The following is a 24,669-nucleotide window of genomic DNA, read 5'->3' on the forward strand; positions in this document are numbered from 1 at the left end:
GATCCACCACATATGAACGTTGGTTTGTTATAAAATTTAGTAAAAAAAACCACATAAAAACATTTTCAATGGTGCCTCAAATAAGTAATAAAGGCTTCTTCTTCTAGTAAGAGAGGCTAATTATATTAAGTTCATGAAATTTTTTTCTCATATATGAAGTTTTTAGCGTAGGTGAAGCGGATCAGTTCGAACTCATAACCTCTTGATCAAATAGAGGTATGCCAATTATTACCAATTAAATTCGGGTTAGTGCATAGTTTTTGACAATATAAAAGGGATATCGAGATCTTATTGTATACATCTCTCTCTCATAATTTCTTTTACATGTTATTGTTTTTAATTAACATGTCGACAATCTTTTCTAATCTCTCCTTGGTCATCACCAAGAGGGCTATTCTCCGACAACAACAGAACGGCCCTTGCAAATTGGTCGAGGAAGTAGCTGTTATTGGACGCCATGTTTTGGACATAAGGGAGAGTAATTGGGCTCGAGCCCAATTGCTGGTCCACCAGCAGAAGGGCCTTGTGGCCCAATACGTTTTTGTAGTAGTTGTTGTCCAGAACCATTGGGCTTTCAAGATCGTTCCTCGCGTACTGGACTGCCTTCGGGTCTGGGTTTTGGGTCGGGCACCGTCTTTTCAGATACTCCGCATGCTCCGGATCTAGAGTCGGGTCCACGGTCGGGTACAACCGGTTCACTATATTTACGCAGTGCACCCGACCCACGGAGTGAGCTCCTGATCCATGGAATTTAAATCAAGATAAAATATCACAAAATGTATATATTTTTTTAATTATTCTTTAAATTCAGAGTGATTACAAAAATCTTTTATATATCTGTTTGAGTCCAAAAAAAATTTCAATAAACCTCCTTTCTATCATATTTTCTCCCCAAATTCTCAAAATAATAATAATATATAAAAGCAATTATTTAAAAAAATGATTAATACATTTTTTGTCTTAATTTGGACTTGTTCCTATTTGGAACCTTATTAATATTCATGATCATCTCAAAATCATGGACAAAATGAGTAGGTCTATTATAAATCATTATTAGGTAATTAATGTGGGATCCTTAATACCACTTTATCTTTTGATTCTTGAGAGAATCCTTGAATGACCGTTAAATGCTATATGTCTACCCAACAAAAAAATTCAAATGAGTTGGATTCACTTTGGAGAAAAGAGGAAGGTTGGGAAATTTAAACTTAACTTCCTGGCCTGAGTTGAAACTAAAGTTAGAAAGATCTCAATGATTAAAAAATATTGTTTTTTTTTGTTTTTTGATCATGGTCTATGGGGTGCCCCTCCAATTATAAAAAAAAATAATGTTTTTTTTATAATTCAGAAATAGAAACTAAGTTTGGATTAAAAAAAAATGTATTTGTATTTTACTTAAAAAAGAAAAGCAGACAATTTGGAAGAAAAAGAAAGAGGTGGAAGAAAATGGAATTAAACCTAAAAGAGCAACGGTAGCCTGAGGATCAATGCCAATGTCTTGAAAGCGAGAGAGAACCAAAGAAAGAGAGTCATTGTGATTTGGGATAAACTGTTCCACCACTGCCTCGTAACTTTCCTTGCTGTCTCTTCTCCCTGTTTTCATTTCAATCTCTCCTCCCCCTAACTTTTAATTACACCATCATATATAAATATATTATTCCATACCCAAATACCATAATTCAAAAAAAAAAAAAAAAAAGAAGAAGAAAAAATACCAAGAAAATGGCATCTCTTGCAGCCAGAGCCATGACATCTGCACATGAAACAGTGTTGGGGCATACATTTTCAAGGACTTGTTTGATTTTGTTTACATATTTGAAATTCCTCATCCCAAAACTCCTCGGAGATGCCTTCTCTGATACAATTTTACCCTCTTTTGTCTTCATCTCTAACAAAAGAGATGCATCGCACGACTGTAAATTTCCCCAATAACAAAAAAAAGATAAGAAAATTGTAAATTACATGTACAGAAAGTACAAGGGATTGAATAAATTACATACCTTGACCATGCAATCATGGAAGAGATTTCTGATCCAAGAGATGGCAGTGTTGCCATGTTTCTGGTATAAGCTGAAAACTTGTTGCTTGATTATGTCTTCAGCATTTGGGCAACTTTGGTTGTAGTAATTTACTATAAGCTGTTGTTGGCTCTTCCCTATGCAAAAGCATTATATTGGTTATTAATTTGGTTATACAATATTAATAAAAACTAAAAAGGGCACTGAAAGAGCAAAGTACCAAAATTGAAGAGGAGGAGCAAGGATGATAATAGAAGAATTAACACAAATCTTGAGCTCCCAACACTCATTTTTTTATTTTTGCTATCTAATTCTGGTTTGTTTGGTACATTGATTTTATGATAAGATCGTGCTATATATAGAGAGAGATCTCCAATGGGGGAGAGAGAGATTTGAGGGAGAGATCTTGGGAGAGAAATCTTTTGAGAGAGAGTGGGAGAGTTTAATTCTTATTCACAGAGTGGAAATTGGATCCCCATTTTTTGCATTTGCATGGAATTTTTAAATAAACTTCACATTTATTAGTTCATTACTAAATAAAAGGAAATGCATATAGTCCTCCAAATCTCATCTATTTTGTAATTATAATATTTCTTTCATTTCGTTTAATTGGAATACTTTCACATACTCGTCAATAATAATAGGTAAAGATATATATACTTATGGTAACATATTGAAGTGATGTTAGGTACATGAATATCACAATTTAGGTTTCTATCAAAAGTTTTAACCATATAGGCCCAAAAATTGATTTTAAAACAATTTTCATAAAATCCAAATTTAATCCTTGGAAAAAAAAAACCAATTTTATTTATTAGTAGGTGAAACTGAGAGGGAGGGGAAATATTGTAATGTGAAGAATTTTGAGTCAACTAAGTCTAATCCCCACTAAGCCAATTTCTTTGACTTTTGGTAATGAAATTTCTAATTAGTTTCCATAGTGGTAGTACCATTTTCTATAGCCATTTGTGATAATTGTCATTATTATATAGTTTATATGTGGCATTCCAAAATTTGGAGGCTGAGGGGGCAATTGAAGTCTTATGAATAGTGGAGGTAATTATATTTACATTGACAATCCTAGTTTTCAACCCATTTAAATTTTAAAAAAGAAAAAAAAAAACCAACAAGAATTCCAAATTTCCAAAATTTGAAAACTTTAATTTTGGTGGGTAATGATATATTCAAGTTAATGATCTTTCAAAATGAGTTGGGTGGTTGCATCTCTCTCTCCCTCACTAAGTTATTGGTTGGGATTTTCTTCATGTGATCTACTAATCTTTTTCAAATATATTTTTTAAAAATTGGTGGTCGAAATTGATTTGTCTAGATCCTTAACAATTTTTACCTCCATTTTAAACACATATCCTTTATTGGGGAGGCAAATATGTATATCTCAATGGTAGTCCATAGTGGCATACCTTCCAGAACGAGGGTAGTTGTATAAGAAATTTATACGATGAAATATAAAATTAATTTTAAAATAACATATAGTTCTAATTTGTTGTATGTTAGGGGTAAAATTAGGGCATGCCACCTGTGACTCTCTCACCATGGAACACTGTTTGAGCCCGAACATGAGGAAGAGCTAGTCTATACTCTTCTGCCTACCTAGACTGAGCCCAATTCGAGTACAACCTCAGGACTCGAATGTTGCCGATAGATGATATCCCGATCCCCAATAGATAATTTGTTGATTGTGATGAGGTACAAACGCTTTCTAAAGCTCCCCTATAAAAGATGGAGCCATTGTATGGACGTGATCTTTATGCAACCTAACTAAACTCAGCGCGATACCAATTTGAACTAAGTTCAGTCTTAAGCTTTAAAATGTACGTGGTCGAGCACGTGCAAGGTTCTCAGTTCAATCGATTCGAAATTCATCTTGGTTCATACATCTCCAAAATTCCAAATCGATATTACATATGATGTCTTTAAAAAATGAATTCTTTTGGAGTGAAGTGTAAGATCGACTTTTCCAAAAAGATTTAATTTATTTACTAATACTTATTGTTCGCTGAAAAAGAAAAAAGTAAGTAAACTTATTTTGTTATATTTATATATATATTCTTTACCATGTATGATAATGGGTTTATTATTTTCAATTTTTTTGTAAGAAAATTTTAGTTTAGAAATGACTAAAAAATAAATTCAAAGTAAAGTTTTAAATTATAAAAATAATAAATAGTTTAATTATATTTCTATATCTTGTAAACAAAAGTGGGCATTTGGTCTAGTGGTATGATTCTCGCTTAGGGTGCGAGAGGTCCCGAGTTCAATTCTCGGAATGCCCCATTTGATTGTTTTTCAATTTCTTTGACAATTTTTTCAAAAAAATGGGCCGCGACCGGCTTTTGAGACCTTAAATACAGCTAAAGATGGGCCACCGCAAGGCCCATTTATTGATCAGTTTTTCTAAAAAATTTGTAAAAATGTCTCCGTTTGAAACTTTTGATGAGAGGGAGACATTAGTTTTAGAAAGTAATAGTAACTAATTATTGTTTTAAAAAAATTATTATATTTTTTCAAAAGTCAAATGGGGTATAATTCAATGGTAATTGACAAATAAGTCCCACCACGAAGTTGCGAATTCAATCCTTCATCTCACACGTTGCACTCAAAAGAAAAAGAATTATTTTTTTAAAAAAATTCAGCTTCCCTATTGGTTTTCACTTTATATTATTTGTATACGAAACAAAAAATAATTTCTTTTTTTCCAAAAAAAAAAAAGGTGAACAATGACATAACGGGTTTACTTGTCCTCAGAGTGATCATGATCCATGGCATCAATTTTTGTTTTTTCTTCACTTTAGAGTTTTAGAGTAAAATTTTCTCCTCTCTGTTATTTTTTTCCACTTAAACCACAAAAAATGAATTCGACTTTAGTTAGGTATCAATCGACCTAGTAACGATCTGTTTCTTGTTTCTAATTTCTTATTTCCTATTTTTCCTATTTAAAACGATAGAACTACTTTTTTTTTTATAACTGTTTCTAGTTTTTTGTTATTTATTTTTAGAAAATATAAACATTTTTAATAATTTTAAATTAAAAAAAGTAACAGATTTATATAAAATTTCATATTTCATATTAGATATTCAATTTTTTTAATGTTATATTTGTTTTTTTTATTTTTTTATTTTTTAAAAATAAAAAATAATACTTTTATCTATGTGTGGTAAAAAAAAACCCTAAAAATTAAGCATGAAGAAGAAAATAAAAACTCCATAGTTGGTTTTTGAAATGTATACATAATTTTAGAAATGTTTCTTAAAAATGAGAAATAATGAAAAATAAAAATAATTACCCAACAGTCATATTTGTAAAAAATTAAAAGTCAAAATAAAAAATATAATAAATAAGAAAGGAGAACGTTATCAAATTAGTCTGACAATGTCGCAGGAGAAAATTAGAAAGTCAAAATAAAAAATATAATAAATAAGAAATGAGAACGTTATCAAATTAGTCTGACAATGTCGCAGGAGATTAGAATCTCGTTCCATGACAATTTTTTTATCACGTTTTTCTTAATAAAAACCCTAAAAATGGAGGTGGGAGACAAATTTTCAATGCTCGTGGTTTTTTGTTGCATATCGAGAATGGGTTCAATTTTCAGAGTTTTTATTCCAATTTGTCAAACTTCCGAGCCAATCAAAGTATTGGTTAACCAAACTTAATTTATTATTAATTTAAATTCGTTCCATATTACTCTTAAATTGTGCTACAAGTTTGATCTAGTTGTCCACTATCTTAAGTAGGTTTTTTTAATTAATTAATTTATTTATAATCACTATCTTAAGTAGGTTTGTTTAAAATATTTTGATCATTTGAGAAAACTGACCAACCATAACTTAAATATCGGCCCAAGCGAGCCTGGAGCAACAATTGATATATATCTCCAACCAACAGCTTGTGAGTTCGATCTTCCACCCATATGTTGTATTAAAAAAAAAGTTTTGTTGAATTGTATCAACTTAAATTTACTTTTCTCAACGTTTTTTTTTTCATGCTAGAGGGTATAATTGTCTATGCCCTCGTCCATTGAATTTCATTTCACTTTAAATAAGACTACTTTTTCTATAAGCATTTTTGAAAAATTTACTAATTTTTAATATGTTTAATTTATTTTTTAAAAATTATACTGTTTTTGATAATAAATAAAAAACATTTTTTAAAAAATTAGATGGTTTTACAGTGCCAAGAAATACTCTAGAAATGATTATCTAAAAAGTTTAATCATATACGTAACGATTGACATTCTTATAATTTGCACTTAAAAGAAATAATTACTAAAAAAAAAAGAGTAAAAAATGCTCAAATTAAAACAATATATCAAACTTATACTAATTCTAACTTCTAAATTGATTAAAAAATATAAATATACTGATTTAAATTTTTTTAATATAATAAATAGGGGTGAAGATTTGAACTCACGACCTCTTTTGGTTGGAAATAGATATCTAAACCAGTCAATCTATGCTCAAGTTGACATATTTTAACGCCATATAAACTTTGATAAAGAATGACAAATTTTACATTATAATTTTTTATTATATACGAGACAATTACCACCTAGTTCTTTTGTCCTTTAAATATACAACACCAAATACAAATATAATTGAAAATATAATTAAATTAGAGCCAAAAATTACCCATTAATTAAAACCAAACTCAAAGTATGAAGAGTTTTTAATCTCATATGTATGATCGAAAAGGCAGACAAAAAAGCTATGATATGCCCTAATGAAGCCAAGGATTGGCAAAATTCCATGAATATATTATCGGGGGGTTTGGTTTCCTTTGACTTCCATAGTACTTTTAGATATAAATTAATATAAATGAGATTTCCAAGGTATTAACCAAAATTATTGTCACAAAGTATCAATTTGGTGTCCCCTTGAGTATTTGTTCAAGTATATTTAATTTTACTACTCTCTTTTTTTTCCTTAAAAAATGAATATAATTTGTACGTTTTCCCAAATCCAACCTTATGTTTGTTTTTTTTATTTAAAAATAATGATTTCAATACTCTCTTGTGAGTCGTGAATAATGTTCAAATCAGAGATTATAGTTTTCTTTTAATTAGTTGCAATGGAATTATTATACATGCACCAAAGCTATGTTATTGAAAATAGAAATAGGAGCTAACTAACCCGCTCAACTCGGAGTTGCCACACTAGAAAATATAATAAATGTGACGGGATTTCTACTAAGATGTTTGACTACCTCGTATCATCAATGTTTCAAGTTGAATTTTTTAGTAAAATTAGCAAATAAACAGTGAGAAATGAATTAAATTTAACCAACCCTATTAGCTTTTAATTAAGCTTTTGGGTTGAGTGATGACTTATTTATGTTGAGGATGTTACTAGGGTGAGAGGTCCTATATATGCTCGAGCCTTGCATTGTTATTTCTTCCCCAACAACACTTAATTATAAAAATGATTCTCCGAGCACATCTCTGGTGGATAAGACATCTTAATATATTCCCAAAGGTCGATCTCCACTAATCTTACCATCATTGATTTCAAAATATATATATAAATGGTTCAACCTTTTTTTTTTTTCCCTAAAGTCCATTTTATGATAATCCAACAGTAATATTAGGGCAGAAAAGAAAAGCAAAATGTTCCCTCTACTTGCATTGGTGGAGGAAGATGAGGAATCTACATTCCATGGATTTGTGTTAGGGCATGTCCTTTTCTGGTCGGACATATATATGAATATGCATATACAATTATTCTCTTTCCCATATAAAAAATCAGGGTTTTCTTTGTTAAAAAAAAAAACATCTCTTCCCCATATAAAAAAGTAGGGATTTTTTTAAAAAGTAATTAAGAAACTTTATAATATATAATAATGCAACCAAATAATGCATGGATTTGAGGGGTGTCTTTGTTTTATATATTTGTAATAGCATGTGTATGTGTTTGATGAAGATTGGAAATTTGATGCCAACGCAAGCAAAACCCAATTGCATCTTGCCAAAAAAGTTGTTGTCCTTTTTCATTATTATATTTATATAATTAATTTGTGCTTAATAATTACTTTTCATTTTGATACAAATAAGTAGCGAATATGACTCTTTTAGTATGATAAGAAGTGAGACGAGATGATTCAAACTCATGACCTCTTGATCAGAGTCACGTACCAATTACTGTTGAATTAAGTTCACGTTGGCGATTAAATTACCTAATTTCGTCTAAATTAGATAAGTTACCAATTTATGTTATTTTTGTAAAATTTTAAACCTAATACTATATATATAAATACATATTTTCTTTGTTAAAACTGATTTTTTAATTCTCTCTATCTAGTTTAAGCAGCTGTTTTAGTGTTAATTAGATTATAAAATATTATATGTCTATCTCAAAATGAGAAAAAAAATTATTTGTCAAATTCCATAATAAAAGAAAAGAAAGCACAACCTTGGGTTGCAAATTGAAGTGATGCACCATCCAACTAATTGGAAAGCTTACGATATTTTCCATGGAAAGTCTACCAACCTTGAAAATGAAATCCTATAAATTTCTATAATAATAATAATAAAAAAAATATTCTGCCTAATATTATTTTGACGATTATCTTAAAAGTAAACAATTTGCTTATCATTTTTTCCACAAAGATAATAAATGATTTACACTAATGAACAAGTTCTCAATTTGATGGCGTAATATAAAAGCTAAAATTGGTTATTTGATAGACGTGACAACATTATATTTCAAATTATATTTTTAATAAAACGTTGTTTTTTTCTTTACAAGAGTCAAAGATTTGGATTCTGTGGATGAATGTTCATATTAGTTGGTCTTCATCAATTCAACTATTGCTAATACGACTAATTTGTTTTGATATAAAGAGAAAATAATATAATGTTTTTTTTAATTATCATCTAACCCTAAAAAAAGCATCAGTCAAACAAGGGACTAAACACTTAACCAGTTAAAGCTGAAAAAAAAATTTAATGGGGGCCCAAAAAATTGTTGATTTGATCAGATGGATTAAGATGTATAACCCAATTCCAATAATTTGATTTAGATAATGCATAATTAATTATGGGTTTGTAAATCAAATCTTCTCTATTATTTTAGAAAAACTAATTATTCTATTTTCTGAAAATATGTTTAATGGATTCATCTTTATTGAAAAAATTAAAGCTACTTTGGAAAATGATGGGTTAGGGTTCTATATTATATTCTATTAAATTGTGGGGGAAGTAAAACGTGTATGAACTATGAGAATTCATCACCAAATTCTAAATTATTAAGAAAGTGGTCGTGGAGTTTGAATTTATTATCTCTCAAAATTTACTATAACCCTAAAGACCAACCAATCACATATAAACTAATCAAGTAATTGACTTGAGAATAAAGTGAATTTTTATATTTTTTAAAATTACTTGAAAATTACTGGAAAACATATCATTTCAAAATCACTGTAATTTTGACATGAATAAAAGTGATTATAACTATAAGATCACTTCCAAACATGCTGGAACTTTCACTCTATGCATAAGATATCCCTAGATTTTAAAATTATTGTAATTTTGACACGAGTAAAAGTGATTCTCACCATATTAAAATCACTTCCAAACATGTTGGAATTTTCACTCTATGTATAAGATGTTCATAGATTTTAAAATCACTGTAATCTTAACATGAGTAAAAGTGATTCTAACCTTACTAAGATCACTTCCAAATGTGCCAAAACTTTCACTTTAAACATAATATATCCCTAGATGATAATCACATGTGATGTATAAAAAAAATGGAGATTGTAGATGAAATTTGATTCAGAGGGGCAGAGGAAAGGGAAAATGAAATGATGGAAGTTGCAGAGATGAACAGTATAAGTGTTAAGGACCCACAGTTGTTCCCTCAGTCTCAGTGTCACAGTCGCAGAGGAATCACGGACTGTCCTATCACTTTTGCATTGAGAAGAAACCTAACTTTTTTTTTTAATCTTATTGTAAAAAAAAATGTGGTGTATAATATATAGTTTTTTTTTGCCATAGCTTTAATTATGAATTAATCATTCCATAAAGGCATCTAACTTTGCAGAGATTCTCTCCCTTCTCTACAGTCTCATCAGCTACCCGTAGCCGTCGGTGCAACAATCCCATCACCTTCCTTTTTACCTTGTTCAACTTGTTTTTCCTTTTCCCCTTTTTGGATTTTGGTTCCAAATCATGCCATTCTACTCGAGCTTTTAGAGGAGGGGTACAATGTACAACTTTAAATGGCAAAATTTGACCAATTATTGGATTCCATTGCTTTTGTTTTCATGTAATTTCAAATCCCAACAAGGGTTGATTTAAGATGTGTATGATGTGATCCTATTAGTCGATTTTATGGTCAAATGTTGTGGTTCATCGTTTTGAAATTGGTGAAACAATAATTGAAGGGGGAGAAAAAGGAAATCTTCTTAGTGTTAGTGTGATGGTTGTGGATAAATGAGTGTGTTCAACAAAAGAGATTAATTAGGAAATTACATAAAGATGTCGAAGGAGTAGGAGATTCATGTATATAGAAGATTTAGGAACCTAAAATGGCATGTGAAAGACTAATGGGAAAAAACAAGATGGTATAATTGGTACTAATTGGTTTCGGGATAGACATTCTTAAATAATGTTGTTGATATGATAAACAATAAAATAGTCATGCACTCATCTACTCTTAGCTGACAGTGAGAGCTTGTTTCTATCTAGTACGCCAAATATAATAGATCTCCTCCTCTTGAACAAAGCTACACATTTATTTCTATCAGTTTACTTGACTGTGTGATAGGCTTCATATCCATCTATTCCGACTTGATATGGCTTGTCTTGCTCGTCACTCGAGTACAGAACATGTTTTAAATCTCATGACTTTGCTTTTGATTTCATCAAAAAGGTCTCATACTAATGAAGATGATTATCCTCATCTATACACCATAGATCAATATTCTTCCCTAACCAGTGTAAGATTTCACTTCCATAACTTGCAACCTCAACAAGACCGTGATACAAGATTTTTTATTTCCTATAAACTATCACGCAACAAATATGACTTGTCTAGTAAAAGAATTTAATTAACTTTCTTTTGAGTTTCATATTTTCTCTCATAGAAAAAAAACACACACACTTCCCTATATGTTTTAGTGTTCCTAACTCCATATAAAGTATAGTTTGTTTTCTTGAACAAAAACTTGTTATAAACTACTAATCAAGAAGGTCCACTTCAAGAAATTTGAAGTCTTCTTCTGATTTTTTTTGTTTGGAAAAATATTGATCAAGGGCAGTGAGTTTCTGGAGAAGAGAGATGGGGCACCTAAATCTATGGCCAAGGCAGAGGCATCTTGAAGGGTACTGATGAGCAAGATAAAAGGGACTACACGTAACACTACGACTGCAACAGTAAGAGAGAGAAAAAAAAAGTTAAAAAAGAAAAAAAAAACATTAAAATATTCTCTATAGTCATCATGGTTTTTGGAGCTTTCTTTTTAAGCCCAAACGATACAAGCCACAGCCAAATATATCCATTCCTTTTTTTCTCTCTCTCTTTCAAAAACACTTAATTCTCACCTTCTTCTGCATTTCTTTTCTGGGTTTTTTGTTTACACTTTCCAACCCCTTCTTCTTGTCTTTCCCCACATCTCCCAAAAAAAAAAAATAATAATAATCTTTTTGATCTCTTGAATTTATATTTTTGGTTTAATTAATTAACTTTTAGCCTTTTTCCTACTGGCTACCTTCTCTATTATCTCTGTGTTTGTGTCTTAATTTGTTTGTAAGCTAATTTGCAGATGATGTCTGGTATTGACTTTTGTGCTGTTCCTTCTTCTGTTGGAGAGTTACAAAGCTCTCAGCTTTATCTTCCTCCCAATCCGAACCCGAATCCGAACCCTAACCCTAACCCTAATTCCGATTCTCAGCTCCTTCCTTCTCTCCCCAAGAAGAAGAGAAACTTGCCTGGAAAACCAGGTCGGTTTTGCCACATAACTTTTTATATACATAATCTTTAGACTGAGAGACAAATTCAAGTTTTACATGTTTTTCGTACTCTTTAACAATATATTTGAATTCTTAGTCAAATTTAAAAAACAGAAATAAATTTCTAAAACTAAACTTGTAATCCAACAAAGGGTTTAATATAATCTTTTTTTTTTATTGTGATTGTTGTATGAATATTTGACAGATCCAGATGCGGAGGTTATTGCTTTGTCTCCAAACACTCTCATGGCGACCAACAGATTCATCTGTGAGATATGCAACAAAGGATTCCAAAGGGACCAGAACTTGCAGCTCCACAGGAGAGGGCACAACCTGCCATGGAAGCTCCGGCAGAGAAGCAACAAAGAGGTGAAGAAGAAGGTGTATATTTGCCCCGAGAAGTCGTGCGTCCACCACGACGCAGCGAGAGCGCTCGGGGACCTCACCGGAATAAAGAAGCACTTCAGCAGGAAGCACGGGGAAAAGAAGTGGAAGTGTGACAAGTGCTCTAAGAAATATGCTGTTCAATCCGACTGGAAAGCTCACTCCAAGACTTGTGGAACTCGAGAGTACAAGTGTGACTGTGGAACACTCTTTTCCAGGTCTCTCTCTCTTTTTACTTTTATCATCTGTTGTTTGTTTTCCATACCAAGCCTAGATTTTTGTTCTTTTATATGTTACTTTCCAAGGTATTTATTGTTCATCTTGAGTTCAAAATTTATGGTCACCCAAATAATTAGAAGGTGAGTAATAAATCCCTTGAAAATGAATCACAAAGTTTAACTAGTAATTATCAAGCCAATATGAGCTTAGTTTAGTGGTAATCGATACATATCTTTGATCAAGAAATCATGAGTTCAAATTCTCCAATCCCACTTAGCTTGTTGTACACAAGAAAATGAGTAATTATCAATATGAACGAGAAGAAAATAGTAATATAGGATTTTAAATTACTTTACCGCTGAATTAGAAAGAAAATGGCATTACAAAGGTTCATACATGAGACTCGGTTGATTATGATACCGACCACCCTACTTCTGTTAGGTCGGTTTTGGTCAATTGGCTTGGTTTTTCGGTTGTATTTGCTCACCCCAACCATATACTACCACTAAAATACAAAAAAAGGTGTAAAGAAAGTAATTTAATTGTGTCTTTATTCGTGATCTTAACCATGATATCTCTGTTTTTTTTCACAGGAAAGATAGCTTCATAACTCATAGAGCATTCTGCGATGCTTTGGCTGAAGAAAGTGCGAGGCTGATTTCATCAGTTGCAGCAGCAAATTTAAAACCCAATTTCAGTGGGAATAATTCAATGAACAATTCCCATCACTTTGGCCTCCCCAATCCCAATCCCAATCCCAATCCCAATCCCAATTCCAATTCCAATTCCCAAGGTTCAAGTTTCCAACTTGGGCAAGGAGTATTTGTCGTGGGATCAGAAAATTTTGACCACTTCAATAATAATAACAATAATCTCCTCCCAACGGAACCACCTTCATTATCTGGCTTCCCATTCCCAACCCAAATTCCCTCCTCCAATAATCTCTTCGAAATCCCAAATCGAATATTGGGTTTTACCAACAAAAATGGCTCCAAAAGACACACCAACAATCAAGAGGCGAAGGAAGATGGTTACTTCTCATCCAGCTTCTTCGGCGGCGGCGGCGGGGGCCTGTCGGCGACGGCGCTGCTGCTGAAGGCGGCCCAATTGGGGTCCACAAGAAGCGACCCATTATCGTTCTCAGGGAGCAGCGTGGGAGTGATGATGAGTTCATCATCATCAGCTTCTAATAATAATAATAATAATTCGAAGAATGATAATAACCAAAGCAGAAGCGAGTTGCAGCAGCTGTTTGAGGGCTCCATTAATGGCGGATTGACGAGGGATTTTCTTGGGAGTACTGGCGATGATCATCACAAACAAATTGTTCCGCAGATGGTTCCATTAATGGACCTCACCAAGTTTGCTAACTCCAATATGAATTCGGATCCAATCGGGTCCACCCAATTCATTGCCAATGATCGAACCAGATAATTCAAAACTTTTTTCATTTTAGATATGTTGTGTTGTGTGTGTATATCAATATCAGAATTTTAATCGGAAATTATGCTGGGGAAAGTGTTCATATTGTTAATTTAATTGTATAATTATAAAGTTTTGGCAGGAAACTAATTTGTTGAAATTTATTATAATGGACACTTTTTCTACTTTTTCTTGCTTGTAATCAAAAGATCATGAATTCTAATATTCTACTTTCCCTTGTTGTACTAATTTTTTTTTTTTGTTAAAATTTTCTGACCATGGAAGGTGGCCAACTTAAATTAAACATTGCATTAGCTTAGCTAATCCTACTCTCCATTTCAAAAATGTTTAAAATCCAAACACTCTCATACTGTATCTTGAATATATAATTAGGATAAGAATAATACTTAGTACTTATTTGTCCAACGCTATCATCAATAAAATTTTGATAGCTTTTTAGTTTTTTTAAAAATAGAAAAATATCTCTATTTTTCTTTTCTACTTTCAGTTTTTACCTTCTTATGATGGTAAGTAAAAGAATAGGTGCTTACCATAAGCATCTAAATTATTATTTTTCTTCATTGGACCTTAATCTATTACCATAAAACCTAGCACTCATAGTCTTAGACTAGCTAGGGTTGTTTTGTTCCAAAGAAAAGAAAGAAAACAAAAAGCTAGCATCATTTTGACTTGACAATGAATTTTATTGTTAGTTTCTATTTGAAAAAAACAAACTTTACGTATCAGTAATTTTGAAAACACTCTTAAGTTTTAACCAAACTTAGACTCGAGACTTTATTTTTTCCCTTTTTTTGAAAACTATGATAATGTTTATATGTCAATTATTGTTGAGTTTTGCTCGCTTCGACAACCTTGATCATGTCTAATAATGATATTGTTTGCTTTTGTCTAATTATAAACTACATCATACAATTCTAAATTTTGCGCTAGCTTAAAATACAATACTATCTTTTACTCCATTAAATAAATACACTTTCCTAAACAGATTTGAAAATTTCAATTTAAATACTTACTTTTACCATAAACATGTTAAATTCAATTGAGAAATGGGAATCATGTGTAAAAAGAGGGTGAAGAAAAATTGAAAATCTACACTCCTCGAAAATTTGGAAAATGTGAATAAATATCTGGAGAAAAAATGAAATTATTATTATTATTAAATTTTTTAAGAGAAAAAATTGAAATTATTGATATTATATGAAATATAGAAATAAAGATTGGCATGTTAATTACTGTGAAATATTGTGCGGGAGAATAGGAATAGGCCCAGGAATTATGAAGACATGGCAGAACTCTACGGACTATTTGGACTCCTCTTCTCTGAAACTTCTGAAAAATTCAACTATTTTTATTTATTTATTTTTTTACTACAACACGTTTGAGAGGGAATTCAAACTCAGAACTTCTTGACTGAACGGCACAAATAGATTTAAATTAACGCTGCTGTATAATATTCTTGTGGTGGTGCCCCAAAATTTTATTGAGTTATTTAAATATTAAAATATAAGTGAGAAATAAGAACTCGAAATTGGGCCGTAAGGTATAAAAGCAAACAAATTGGGCCGTTCATCAGCCCAATATAAATCAATGCGGCCCAATATAAATAGTGGGCTCGAACAAGTATGCCGATGGGTATGTCTCGGTGACGTGGCGACTGCAGATAGGCTCGATTCCCATCAGCGGCCCACGAAGCACAGAATGAAATTTACTACTCGGTCGATGCTGGACTAATTTCCACGTGTAACCGAGCCATTGGACATAAATACGTGGAATGACTAGTTTTATTAGTTTAATTATAAGAAAAAAAACCACATTTCCATTTTGATGAATTTACATATTGTTGTTCTGTTCATGAAACTTGGAACTTGAAGAAACAATGCTGAGATTTTCGATTCCGCCTTCCGCCATGGACGCTTCAGCTTGGCGAGGATTGGCGTGCACCGCGTTTCTTCTCAACTTCGTCCTCGTCTGTCAGCTTCTTCTCCTTCAACCTTTGGTTTCGGCTTCAGGTTCGTTAGTTTACTCTCTGATCTATCCATCCGAGCTTCGCTTGGAATTAATCTGGCTGGAGTTTCTAATTTTGCAGTCCGGTTTGTTACCTTCGATTAGATACCTAGATCTAGTTCTGTATTGTGCGATATATTGTTTTGGTTCTTTACTTCTTTATTTGTTCACGTGTTAATAATTCCAATGCTGATTACGATAATTGAGGCAGTTTTAATGTTTTGGAAATTCTATTTGCCTTATACTTTCGTGTTATCTGCAAATTTTTTGTTCCCACATTTCGTGGCTAGAACTAGGATATCAGTGTTGAGTTTTGGTATTATTTTTGCAGTTGTCCTTCCGCTGCTATGTGATTTTATGCTGCTGTTTTAAATTTGGTCGCTTATTCCAGCTCCTTCCTAGAATCTTAAATATTGGCAACGAAATTTAAATATCATAACTCTTCATGGTGTAAAATCTGAAATTGAACCTGGAGGGGTTAAAGCCATCTGAAGGAGTACCTTCTCACAAGGTCTTAGGTTTAAATCTTGTCCGATGTAAATTCTTGAGATCATTTCCTTTAAGGGTTCAATAAGTTTTCTATGATAGAGCAGAAATCACCTAGGATTAATTGTTGTAAGCAACCTGAACACCCAAGCTTCAGAAAGAAGCCCTCTTTGGTATCAACATTGTAGTTGTATGAGGCTGTGGAATCTCCCTCTTGCATCGTCAGATGATGTTCCCTTATATAGGTCTATTTGAGGTATCTGAATTGGATCGTTTGATGCATATAAAGTCAAAATCTGTCTTACCTCTACTAGTCTTGTGAATGTTTCTCTTTCATTTAATGATCTAAATGCCTTTAGCTCCATTAAATGGAAGAGAAGAAATAATTATTAATTATACATGATTACCAAACTCATCTTTAATAATTAGTATTAGGAATTGCTCTTTTTGTAAATGGAGGGAAGGGCTTACACCTGTAACAATATGGTAAATTAGATCCAACATGTGCATGAGAATTGTGAAATTTTCTGAAAAAACGTAAAAGTGCTCCAATAGGATGCTGCATTTCGTTTCTGCATTAGCTACCTGATACAAGCCGCAAGGCTCTCTCTAAGAAATTGGAACTTGCCCTTTTATTTGTTTTCTTCTTCATCTTTTTCCCCTCTCCTCTTCTTTGCTGCCCATCTGGGGTTTGCACTTGTTGTTCGCATCGTCAATTTCATCTTGTAATGGATCGGCTTATATCTCCAGATGGAAAGTTGGGTAACTCTGCTGAGTTGTTTGAGAAAGTTTCACGAAATGTAAAGGTGAAACGTTATAGTGAGGCACTTGATGATCTTAACGCTGCTATCGAGGCAGACCCAAAACTTTCAGAAGCATATCTCCATCGTGGTTCAATTCTTCGGCAGTTATGCAGGTTTTTCCCCTCTTGTTAATTTATTGAATTTCATTGCAATTATGCATCGAGTTGAGAGACACAGTAAAATTTTGACACGGCAAGTTACTATCTTTAGGAATTTTTAGGATTAGAAAGTAGAAATTTGGGCTCGTCTCTGAAGTTCTGAACTAGAAATATGATTTGATTTGACATATATCTGATGAATGGGGATGTTGCCTGCTATTTCTGAGGTAGATAAATGTATCCATTATTTTCCGTCATTTCTTCTCCCTTTTCGTTATAAACCTCGGTTGTTGTAAAAACTTTCTTATATTCTTTATAATAAAAGTATGTTATAAATAATAAAGAGGAAAAGGAGGCCTCCTCTTGAGGAAATATACAAATAAAAGAGCTTACTTTTCAGACCAATAATGAATCAAGAATTTAACTCTACTTTCCTACCAAATAGCTAATATAGAGTTTTCATGACATCCTTTTCTTTTGTTAACCTTGGCTCATGATATCCTCACTAAACAAATAGTACACATTCCTAGAGAAGGTTTGACATACTTCAAACAAAAATAATATTTGAGACTGAAAATATTGTAAAGGAAATTTAAACTATCGTGACATGTAGAAAACCTTGCTCTCACCCTCTACCTTCCATCTGATTGGACGATTATATGATTCAGGAACTTTTTGGCTGATGTAGATATGATGAATCAGAGAAGAACTACAAGAAGTATCTGGAGTTAAAACCTGAAAATTCAGCTGGTGAAAAGGAGCTTTCTCAATTGCTTCAGGCTCAGAGTGCTTTAGATACGGCCCTTAAGCTTTTTGATTCGGGAGATTACACAAAATCATTGGAATTTTTGGATAAAGTTGTACTTGTTTTTTCTCCAGCATGCTCTGAGGTGATACCATCTTTTATCTAATTCAACTTTTTACTATTTTTAATTGTACTCTAGAATTTCTACTTATCGTGCAAATTAACTTGATGTAGGCCAAATTACTGAAGGTCAAATTGTTTTTGGCAAATAAGGACTATTCTGCTGCCATTTCTGAGACTGTACATATTCTTAAAGAAGATGAAAGCAATCTGGAAGCATTATTGCTTCGTGGGCGTGCCTACTACTATCTGGCAGATCATGATGTTGCCTCAAGGTTGATTTGACAGTACATATTCTTGAAAGCATTACTTATTATGACATGGACAGGTTTTTACGCATGAACAATTTTTTCAGGCATTTTCAGAAGGGTCTTCGCCTAGATCCAGAGCATGGTGAACTGAAGAAAGCGTATTTTGGATTGAAGAATCTGCTCAAGAAGACCAAGAGTGTAAGCCCAAGCAACATGAAGAAATATGTTAAATCCTATTTTCTTGGATCTTCTATTTTGGGTTGGGAGGGGTTATTTCTTTAGACCCCTTTCTCTTGTCTGATAAAATGTACAAGTAAATGAAATTGATAATGTTATTCATCATGTCTTCATTTTAGTTCTTGTACTTCATTGACAGGCAGAAGATAATGTCAGTAAGGGTAAGCTGCGGTTAGCAGTGGAGGAATATAATGCAGCCCTTGCATTAGACCCCAATCATCTCGCACATAATGTACATCTTCATCTTGGCTTATGCAAGGTGCTGGTCAAGCTTGGTCGTGGAAAGGATGCTGTTACCAGTTGCAATGATGCACTAAACATTGATGGAGACCTTATTGAAGCTTTGGTCCAGGTTTGCTCCGCCAACCCAACACACACCCCACCCAAGCCCCCCCGCCCCTCCCTCTCTCTCTCTCGTCCTCCTGCTTCACTGGATGCTGTAATGCCCAGTGCATTTTGTTGCAAATTACTTTACTACTATTGCTCCCTTTATGCTTATCATTGATTTTCCATTTCTAGCCTCTATTTATTTCCTTAATGTGCGTGTATATATGCTTCTCTGACTCAACTTCAGTATGCTCGAGCCATTATGTTGGGACTATCATTATCATCTTCTTCCTTGCATCTAAGATCTTTATTGTTTCTGAGACGTTGAAAACCCGAACAGCAGTTAACCTCTTTCTCATTCTTACTCCAATTCAAATCATCTGCGTGTGACTGTCTTGGTAGTTGCTGTAATCTATATAATGAGAGTGACGAAAGTTTGTTAAAGAATGTTTAAGATCTCAAGTTCTTTAATGCTGGAAATTGTGTTTTTCAGAGAGGTGAAGCAAAGCTTTTAACAGAGGACTGGGAGGGTGCTGTAGAAGATCTTAAGTCAGCAGCTCAAAGTTCACCACAGGTAAAGTCATCATTCAATTCTTTTTTCCCTTTTTTGTAGAAGGTTGACACTGAAAGGTTCTTGGCTCCTTATAAATATATATCTTATATTCATTAGATACAACTATATCATAAGTTACTTATTTCATTCATTTTTAAGTCCACGTAAAAACCTTTAATAAAATTTATTTTTTTCTTCTCTGTGTACATAAGTACTCCTATATTATGCTAAATATCTAGGTGCCTGTTAGACCTCCTATTAGGAATATTTATGTACGCAGGGGCAAAGGGGGTAATTCCCCCTCTTCTGACAATTAGGAGGTTGACTTGGGAAGGACCTTAGTTTTTGTCTTTTGTGTGTTCCTAGGTTGTGGGAGGGAGAATATATGTTTTGGGGCTGCCAAGGTTAGGGGCATGCTTTTGTTTTGTACTCTGTGAGAGATACTAGTCGGGAGAGTGCAACCCTCTCGAACGGTTTCTTGTTTCTGTGTTTTGTTATCAATCTAAGCATCTAAACTGTGAGGGAGTTACTTCACAGTACCCAAGCAGCGTTCTTACTTATGTAAGTTGCAGATAGAACTATTTTTAAAAATTTTATTTGTTTTAATAACTCCGATTTAGATAGAATCAATGTCATTTGTTTGGCATATTTGATGTAACATAAAAAGGCTATTTTTATATTATTAATGATTAGTCTAATCAAAATTTTGTTTTATGTAATAAGTTTAAAAGTTTTATTTTTGTTTTTATTTTTAATGAGGGAACTAAGTTATGTATTAGATTAAAACATGGGATAAGTTTACTAGGATAACTTTAGTTGATAGTGATTCATATTTAAAAGATATATATTTCATTGTAAGATGAACTAAAATTGGGAAAATTTAAATTCAATGCTGGTTTATCATCGTCACAGCTTATCATCAATTAATGTATTTAGTGATGTTTGCAGGATATGAATATTAGGGAGGCACTGATGAGGGCTGAAAAGGCTTTAAAAATGAGCAAAAGAAAGGATTGGTACAAAATTTTGGGGGTTTCAAAGACTGCTTCTGTTGCTGAGATCAAACGTGCCTATAAGAAGCTTGCTTTGCAATGGCATCCTGACAAAAATGTTGATAATAGAGAAGAAGCTGAAGCCAAGTTCCGCGATGTTGCTGCTGCATATGAGGTTTAACTTGAAATATCTCAATGTTGTTGGCTTGCCTTTTTACGTACCATTTGCTAGAATTGCTTTTATATCTTACGTGCAAAAATGGATTGTTTTGCTGCAAAATGTTGGTCTTTAAGACAGTGAAATACCCGAAACCCAACACGATAACATGTAGCTGAGTGGCACAAGTCTATGTCTTGCAGGTTCTCGGCAATGAAGACAAACGTACAAGATATGATAGAGGGGAAGACATTGAAGAGATGGGCATGGGTGGAGGAGGTGGTTTCAATCCTTTTGGCGGCGGAGGACAGCAATTTACATTTTCTTTTGAGGGCGGATTCCCTGGTGGATTTGGTGGCGGTGGTTTTGGTGGAGGCGGCTTTCCCGGTGGTGGTGGCTTTCCTGGTGGTGGTGGTGGTGGGTTTGAGTTCCATTTCTGATTTCAGCAACAGCATTGGGTCCTCTTTTTCTCTGATATCTTTATGGTGATTACAAAACATCGGCTTTAATGGGGATCAAAATATTTAATTGCTGAAAAGTAGAAATACCTTAGGTTACAGATAGAGGCCTTTTAGTTGAGGAAAATGTTCATTGAGCAAGTTTTTTCCATGCTAAAGCAAGAGTTGTAATACCTTAATGTATAAGCTTTCATTTACCATTGCTTAGATTGTCTTTTTTGCCACTTAACAAGTTTACTTTGAAGGTAAGTTCATCATCTTCTTCTTCATCTCTCTCTGCCTCTCTGAAATTGATAGCCCAAATATGGCTCACGATATTATTCAACTATGGGAATCAAAAGTTTGGTGAAGTATAGCTTTCCTTTGATCTTCATATTACTGAAGGTGAAGGGAATAGCCCATCTTCCGAAGTTGATGTTTTGTCTCGAAGGTTGTTGAGATCTCTTTTCTGATCTTTGTATTTTTGTAAGCTATCATAAGTGGAAAGTAGGTGAGGTATCACTAAACTTCCTCGTGCTATTTCTATACGGAAAAAGCAATGGAGAGTAATTCCTTCTTCTGTGGATGTAAATGGGAGAGAAGTAAATGGTCTCCTTGTCTCATTTCTCTTCAAATAATTGGTATCTAGTTAAAATATTCACGTTAATTAGACCTAATTTTGATAAAATCATACGAATATAGAGATCGTGAGTAGTTCTAACAAGTACAATCGTAGTTTCAGTAATGGAGATCCAAATCTATAGATGTCAACTTTTTATATTCGGATTTCAAAAAGAATTAGCAAACCCCATCTTTAATGTTTGAACCATGATATGAAATGAGTTCCATAAAACAAGCATAAATCCAATTTTTAAAATAACTAAAATAATAATAAATAAAACAAGTGGTAAGCACGTAATATGTGGATGACTAACCCGAGGTACTATCTTATTATGAGTTAGTATATTATTATGCGCAGTATCTCATTGGACAACCACTATGTCTATGTTCTTTCGTGTCGAAAGTATGTATCCACTTACAAACTTATAATAATAACAGAACTCTTTTTTTGTGAAGTTTATAATCTTTATCGAGAAAAGGAGTTTATGGATGCTTTAACACTCTCTCACTGGTAGGCTTAGAAATTTGCACAAAGTCAAACAAGTGGAAATCAATATTAAATACGGTGTAAATGACAATAAAAAGGTTCGAACATATAACTCACCATTTTTTTTTATAATAAACTCTGGAACCATTTTAAAGACTAAGGTTAGAGAGAATTAGATGATCCTATTATCATCTAAAGAATATATATAGAATACATATATAAGGTTGATCAAAGTAAAGAAGGTAAAAGGACGATAAATGATAAATTAATACATCGTTACGATAATATAAATACTCTCACATAACTAACGTCTAATTCTCATCGGTACGTATTGAGAAGTTTACTTTTGATCTTTGCCAACTATAGAAGGAAAAAACTTACCATACTTAGTAAAGATTGATTCTAGAAGGTGATATCACATCAATACTTTGTTTTTCTTATTACACTCTCACATAAATTAAATTAAGGTAGATAAAGAAGAAATAGGTAAAGTGAGATTTTTTAAGTTGCGATAGATATGAAATGTTTCTATGATAATACCCTAGAGAATTTTTATTGAAGTGTCCAATCGATTATTTTAAACTAAGTCAACATGAACATAACTTAACTACAATTGACAACTACTCTTTTTCTCGAGATTAGAGGTTCAAATACTCGTACTCTAATTTATTGTACTAAAAAAACACTATGAAACTCTAAATGACAATTGGTTGTGGTAATTTTTTTCTTTTTTTTTTTTTGATAAAGTCTACTATGATTTGATATTAAATGAATGGCGATTATTAAATCATAAGCATAACGAACGAATATTTGAAAATGGAAAAATAAATCTCATAGTTTCATTACAAAACTGAAAAAAATACAATCACAGAGATAGAGAGAGTGCAAGAAAAGAAAATTATTCTTGAAATTCAGTTCCCAACTTCCCAAAAAGGGAAAAAAAAATCCTCATTGCTGGAGAGCAATCGCTACCACAAATCCAGCAACTGCTCCAACAATCGCCGCATAACGGTAATTCAGAGCCGCAGCCGCGCCGGAATCATCAGTAGAAGTATCTTTAGAAGAAGCAGCAGGAGCATCCGCTCCGGAAACAGCCTTCACCGGCTTGGCCGGCGCCGGCGCCGGCGCAGCCACAGTCCCAAAAAGATCAACCGGCATAAGCACCTTATCGACCTGGTAAACGGCGAGTTGGCCGTCGGTGTAAATGGTGTTGGCGACGACGGCGTCGACGACGCCGGTGGTCAAATTGACCTGAGACCCAGAAGTAGTGACGTTCAAGGGAAACTGGCCGGCGTTGCTGTTTCCGGCCTGGGTTCGAAGAGGGTTGCTGACGGTCTGAAATTGGGACATGGAAACGAAATTGGGGAGCACATGGAACTGAACCAGCTGAACTTTTTGCTGATCGGAGAGGGAATTGAGAGTCCCAGGTTTGAGATTGGCGAAGGCATTGTCGGGAGGAGCAAACAGAGTAATGCCCTGCCCCTGGTTTGAATTGTTGAGCTGATTGTTGATTTGGTCGCTCTGTTGTGTGCTTTTGAGGAGTTTGATGAAGGTTGTGAACTGGCCGGCCTTCTCCAGGATGGCCGTGATGTTGGTCGGACCGGCGGGGCCCGGCGGCTGCGTCGACTGAGCGGAAACAGAGGAACAGAGGAAGGCCAGAAAGAAGGAGGAAATGGGGAGGGGCTTCTTCATGATTGGATTTGATTTTGTTTTTGAGCCATTGGAGGGAGAGGAGAAGGGAATTTATAAGAAGGGTAATTTGAAGGAATTGAATTGGTTTGGTGGGAGAGAAGAGAGAGGGGATTTTGCTTGAGGAAGCAGGAAAAACAGAGCATAGCAGAGAGTGAAGGATGATAAAGGTGGGGTTTTTGGTTTGGTGGGGGATGGACAAGTGAAAACATTTGGGTTTTGCTTCTTAAAAGGGACAACTTTAAGAAGGGAAGCTTGAGATTTAAGTCTTCGAGGAAATGGGACCTTTTTAATCTCTTTAAATAGTTTGGGGCTGTTTTTTAGCATGTGAGATGCTTTTACAAAATGGTTTTTGAAAGCCATATTTTGGACATCTTGGAAAGGTTTGAACAACATTGTCCAAATTATTAAGGTTTGTTTTGCCTATATAAATTTTGTGGGTATAGCTTTTATTTTAGTATTGTTATTTCTCAAAGAGGGTGAGAATTTGAACCTTCAGAGAACATACGTCTTAATGTCTTAACCGGTTGAACTATGTTCAGATTGACACTTTTATATTTTGTTCTAGTATAAGAGAATTTAGCATATTTGTGAACCTATAAATAATTTCTACATATATGTGTATGGTTA

General features: G+C 33.4%; 4 protein-coding genes and 1 non-coding gene across 5 annotated transcripts; 3 read left to right on the plus strand and 2 right to left on the minus strand.

Annotated features, from left to right (window-relative positions):
* Positions 1-269: 269 nt before the first annotated feature.
* Positions 270-2,394, minus strand: LOC111013679 (peroxidase 21). Its single transcript, XM_022288178.2, has 5 exons — positions 2,239-2,394; positions 2,001-2,155; positions 1,716-1,913; positions 1,459-1,624; positions 270-737 (listed from the first exon to the last, which is right to left on the minus strand). Exons 1-5 carry the CDS (start codon positions 2,306-2,308, stop codon positions 337-339), a joined length of 990 nt encoding a protein of 329 aa, XP_022143870.1. The 5' UTR covers positions 2,309-2,394; the 3' UTR covers positions 270-336.
* Positions 2,395-4,240: 1,846 nt separating this feature from the next.
* On the plus strand, positions 4,241-4,312 carry TRNAP-AGG (transfer RNA proline (anticodon AGG)). Its single transcript has one exon. It is a non-coding gene; the product is annotated as a tRNA-Pro (tRNA).
* A 7,220-nt stretch (positions 4,313-11,532) lies between these two features.
* On the plus strand, positions 11,533-14,181 carry LOC111013576 (zinc finger protein JACKDAW). The gene is made up of 3 exons (XM_022288040.2): positions 11,533-11,977; positions 12,192-12,588; positions 13,183-14,181. The coding sequence occupies exons 1-3, from the start codon at positions 11,800-11,802 to the stop codon at positions 14,021-14,023; spliced, it is 1,416 nt and encodes a 471-aa protein (XP_022143732.1). The 5' UTR covers positions 11,533-11,799; the 3' UTR covers positions 14,024-14,181.
* A 1,666-nt stretch (positions 14,182-15,847) lies between these two features.
* Positions 15,848-21,532, plus strand: P58IPK (DnaJ P58IPK-like protein). Its single transcript, XM_022288096.2, has 9 exons — positions 15,848-16,041; positions 17,273-17,438; positions 18,112-18,313; positions 18,403-18,563; positions 18,644-18,737; positions 18,916-19,128; positions 19,597-19,677; positions 20,605-20,823; positions 21,009-21,532. The coding sequence occupies exons 1-9, from the start codon at positions 15,909-15,911 to the stop codon at positions 21,243-21,245; spliced, it is 1,506 nt and encodes a 501-aa protein (XP_022143788.1). The 5' UTR covers positions 15,848-15,908; the 3' UTR covers positions 21,246-21,532.
* Positions 21,533-23,167: 1,635 nt separating this feature from the next.
* On the minus strand, positions 23,168-24,177 carry FLA11 (FASCICLIN-like arabinogalactan-protein 11). The gene has a single exon (XM_088118534.1). It carries the CDS (start codon positions 24,040-24,042, stop codon positions 23,299-23,301), a length of 744 nt encoding a protein of 247 aa, XP_087974660.1. The 5' UTR covers positions 24,043-24,177; the 3' UTR covers positions 23,168-23,298.
* Between the last annotated feature and the right edge of the window lie 492 nt (positions 24,178-24,669).

Source organism: Momordica charantia (assembly GCF_013281855.1).
Source record: "Momordica charantia cultivar OHB3-1 chromosome 1 unlocalized genomic scaffold, Mcharantia_2.0 BLBB01000001.1, whole genome shotgun sequence".
Taxonomy (NCBI): domain Eukaryota; kingdom Viridiplantae; phylum Streptophyta; class Magnoliopsida; order Cucurbitales; family Cucurbitaceae; genus Momordica; species Momordica charantia.

Coding starts and splice junctions, on each gene's coding strand:
- LOC111013576 (XM_022288040.2), top strand. CDS start 11,800: ATGATGTCTGGTATTGACTTTTGTGCTGTTCCTTCTTCTGTTGGAGAG. Junction 11,978..12,191: donor AAACTTGCCTGGAAAACCAG/GTCGGTTTTGCC, acceptor AATATTTGACAG/ATCCAGATGCGGAGGTTATT. Junction 12,589..13,182: donor TGTGGAACACTCTTTTCCAG/GTCTCTCTCTCT, acceptor TTTTTTTCACAG/GAAAGATAGCTTCATAACTC.
- FLA11 (XM_088118534.1), bottom strand. CDS start 24,042: ATGAAGAAGCCCCTCCCCATTTCCTCCTTCTTTCTGGCCTTCCTCTGT.
- LOC111013679 (XM_022288178.2), bottom strand. CDS start 2,308: ATGAGTGTTGGGAGCTCAAGATTTGTGTTAATTCTTCTATTATCATCC. Junction 2,156..2,238: donor GCTCCTCCTCTTCAATTTTG/GTACTTTGCTCT, acceptor GCTTTTGCATAG/GGAAGAGCCAACAACAGCTT. Junction 738..1,458: donor GGCTACCGTTGCTCTTTTAG/GTTTAATTCCAT, acceptor TCCATGGATCAG/GAGCTCACTCCGTGGGTCGG.
- P58IPK (XM_022288096.2), top strand. CDS start 15,909: ATGCTGAGATTTTCGATTCCGCCTTCCGCCATGGACGCTTCAGCTTGG. Junction 18,738..18,915: donor TGCTCAAGAAGACCAAGAGT/GTAAGCCCAAGC, acceptor CTTCATTGACAG/GCAGAAGATAATGTCAGTAA. Junction 19,678..20,604: donor CAGCTCAAAGTTCACCACAG/GTAAAGTCATCA, acceptor TGATGTTTGCAG/GATATGAATATTAGGGAGGC.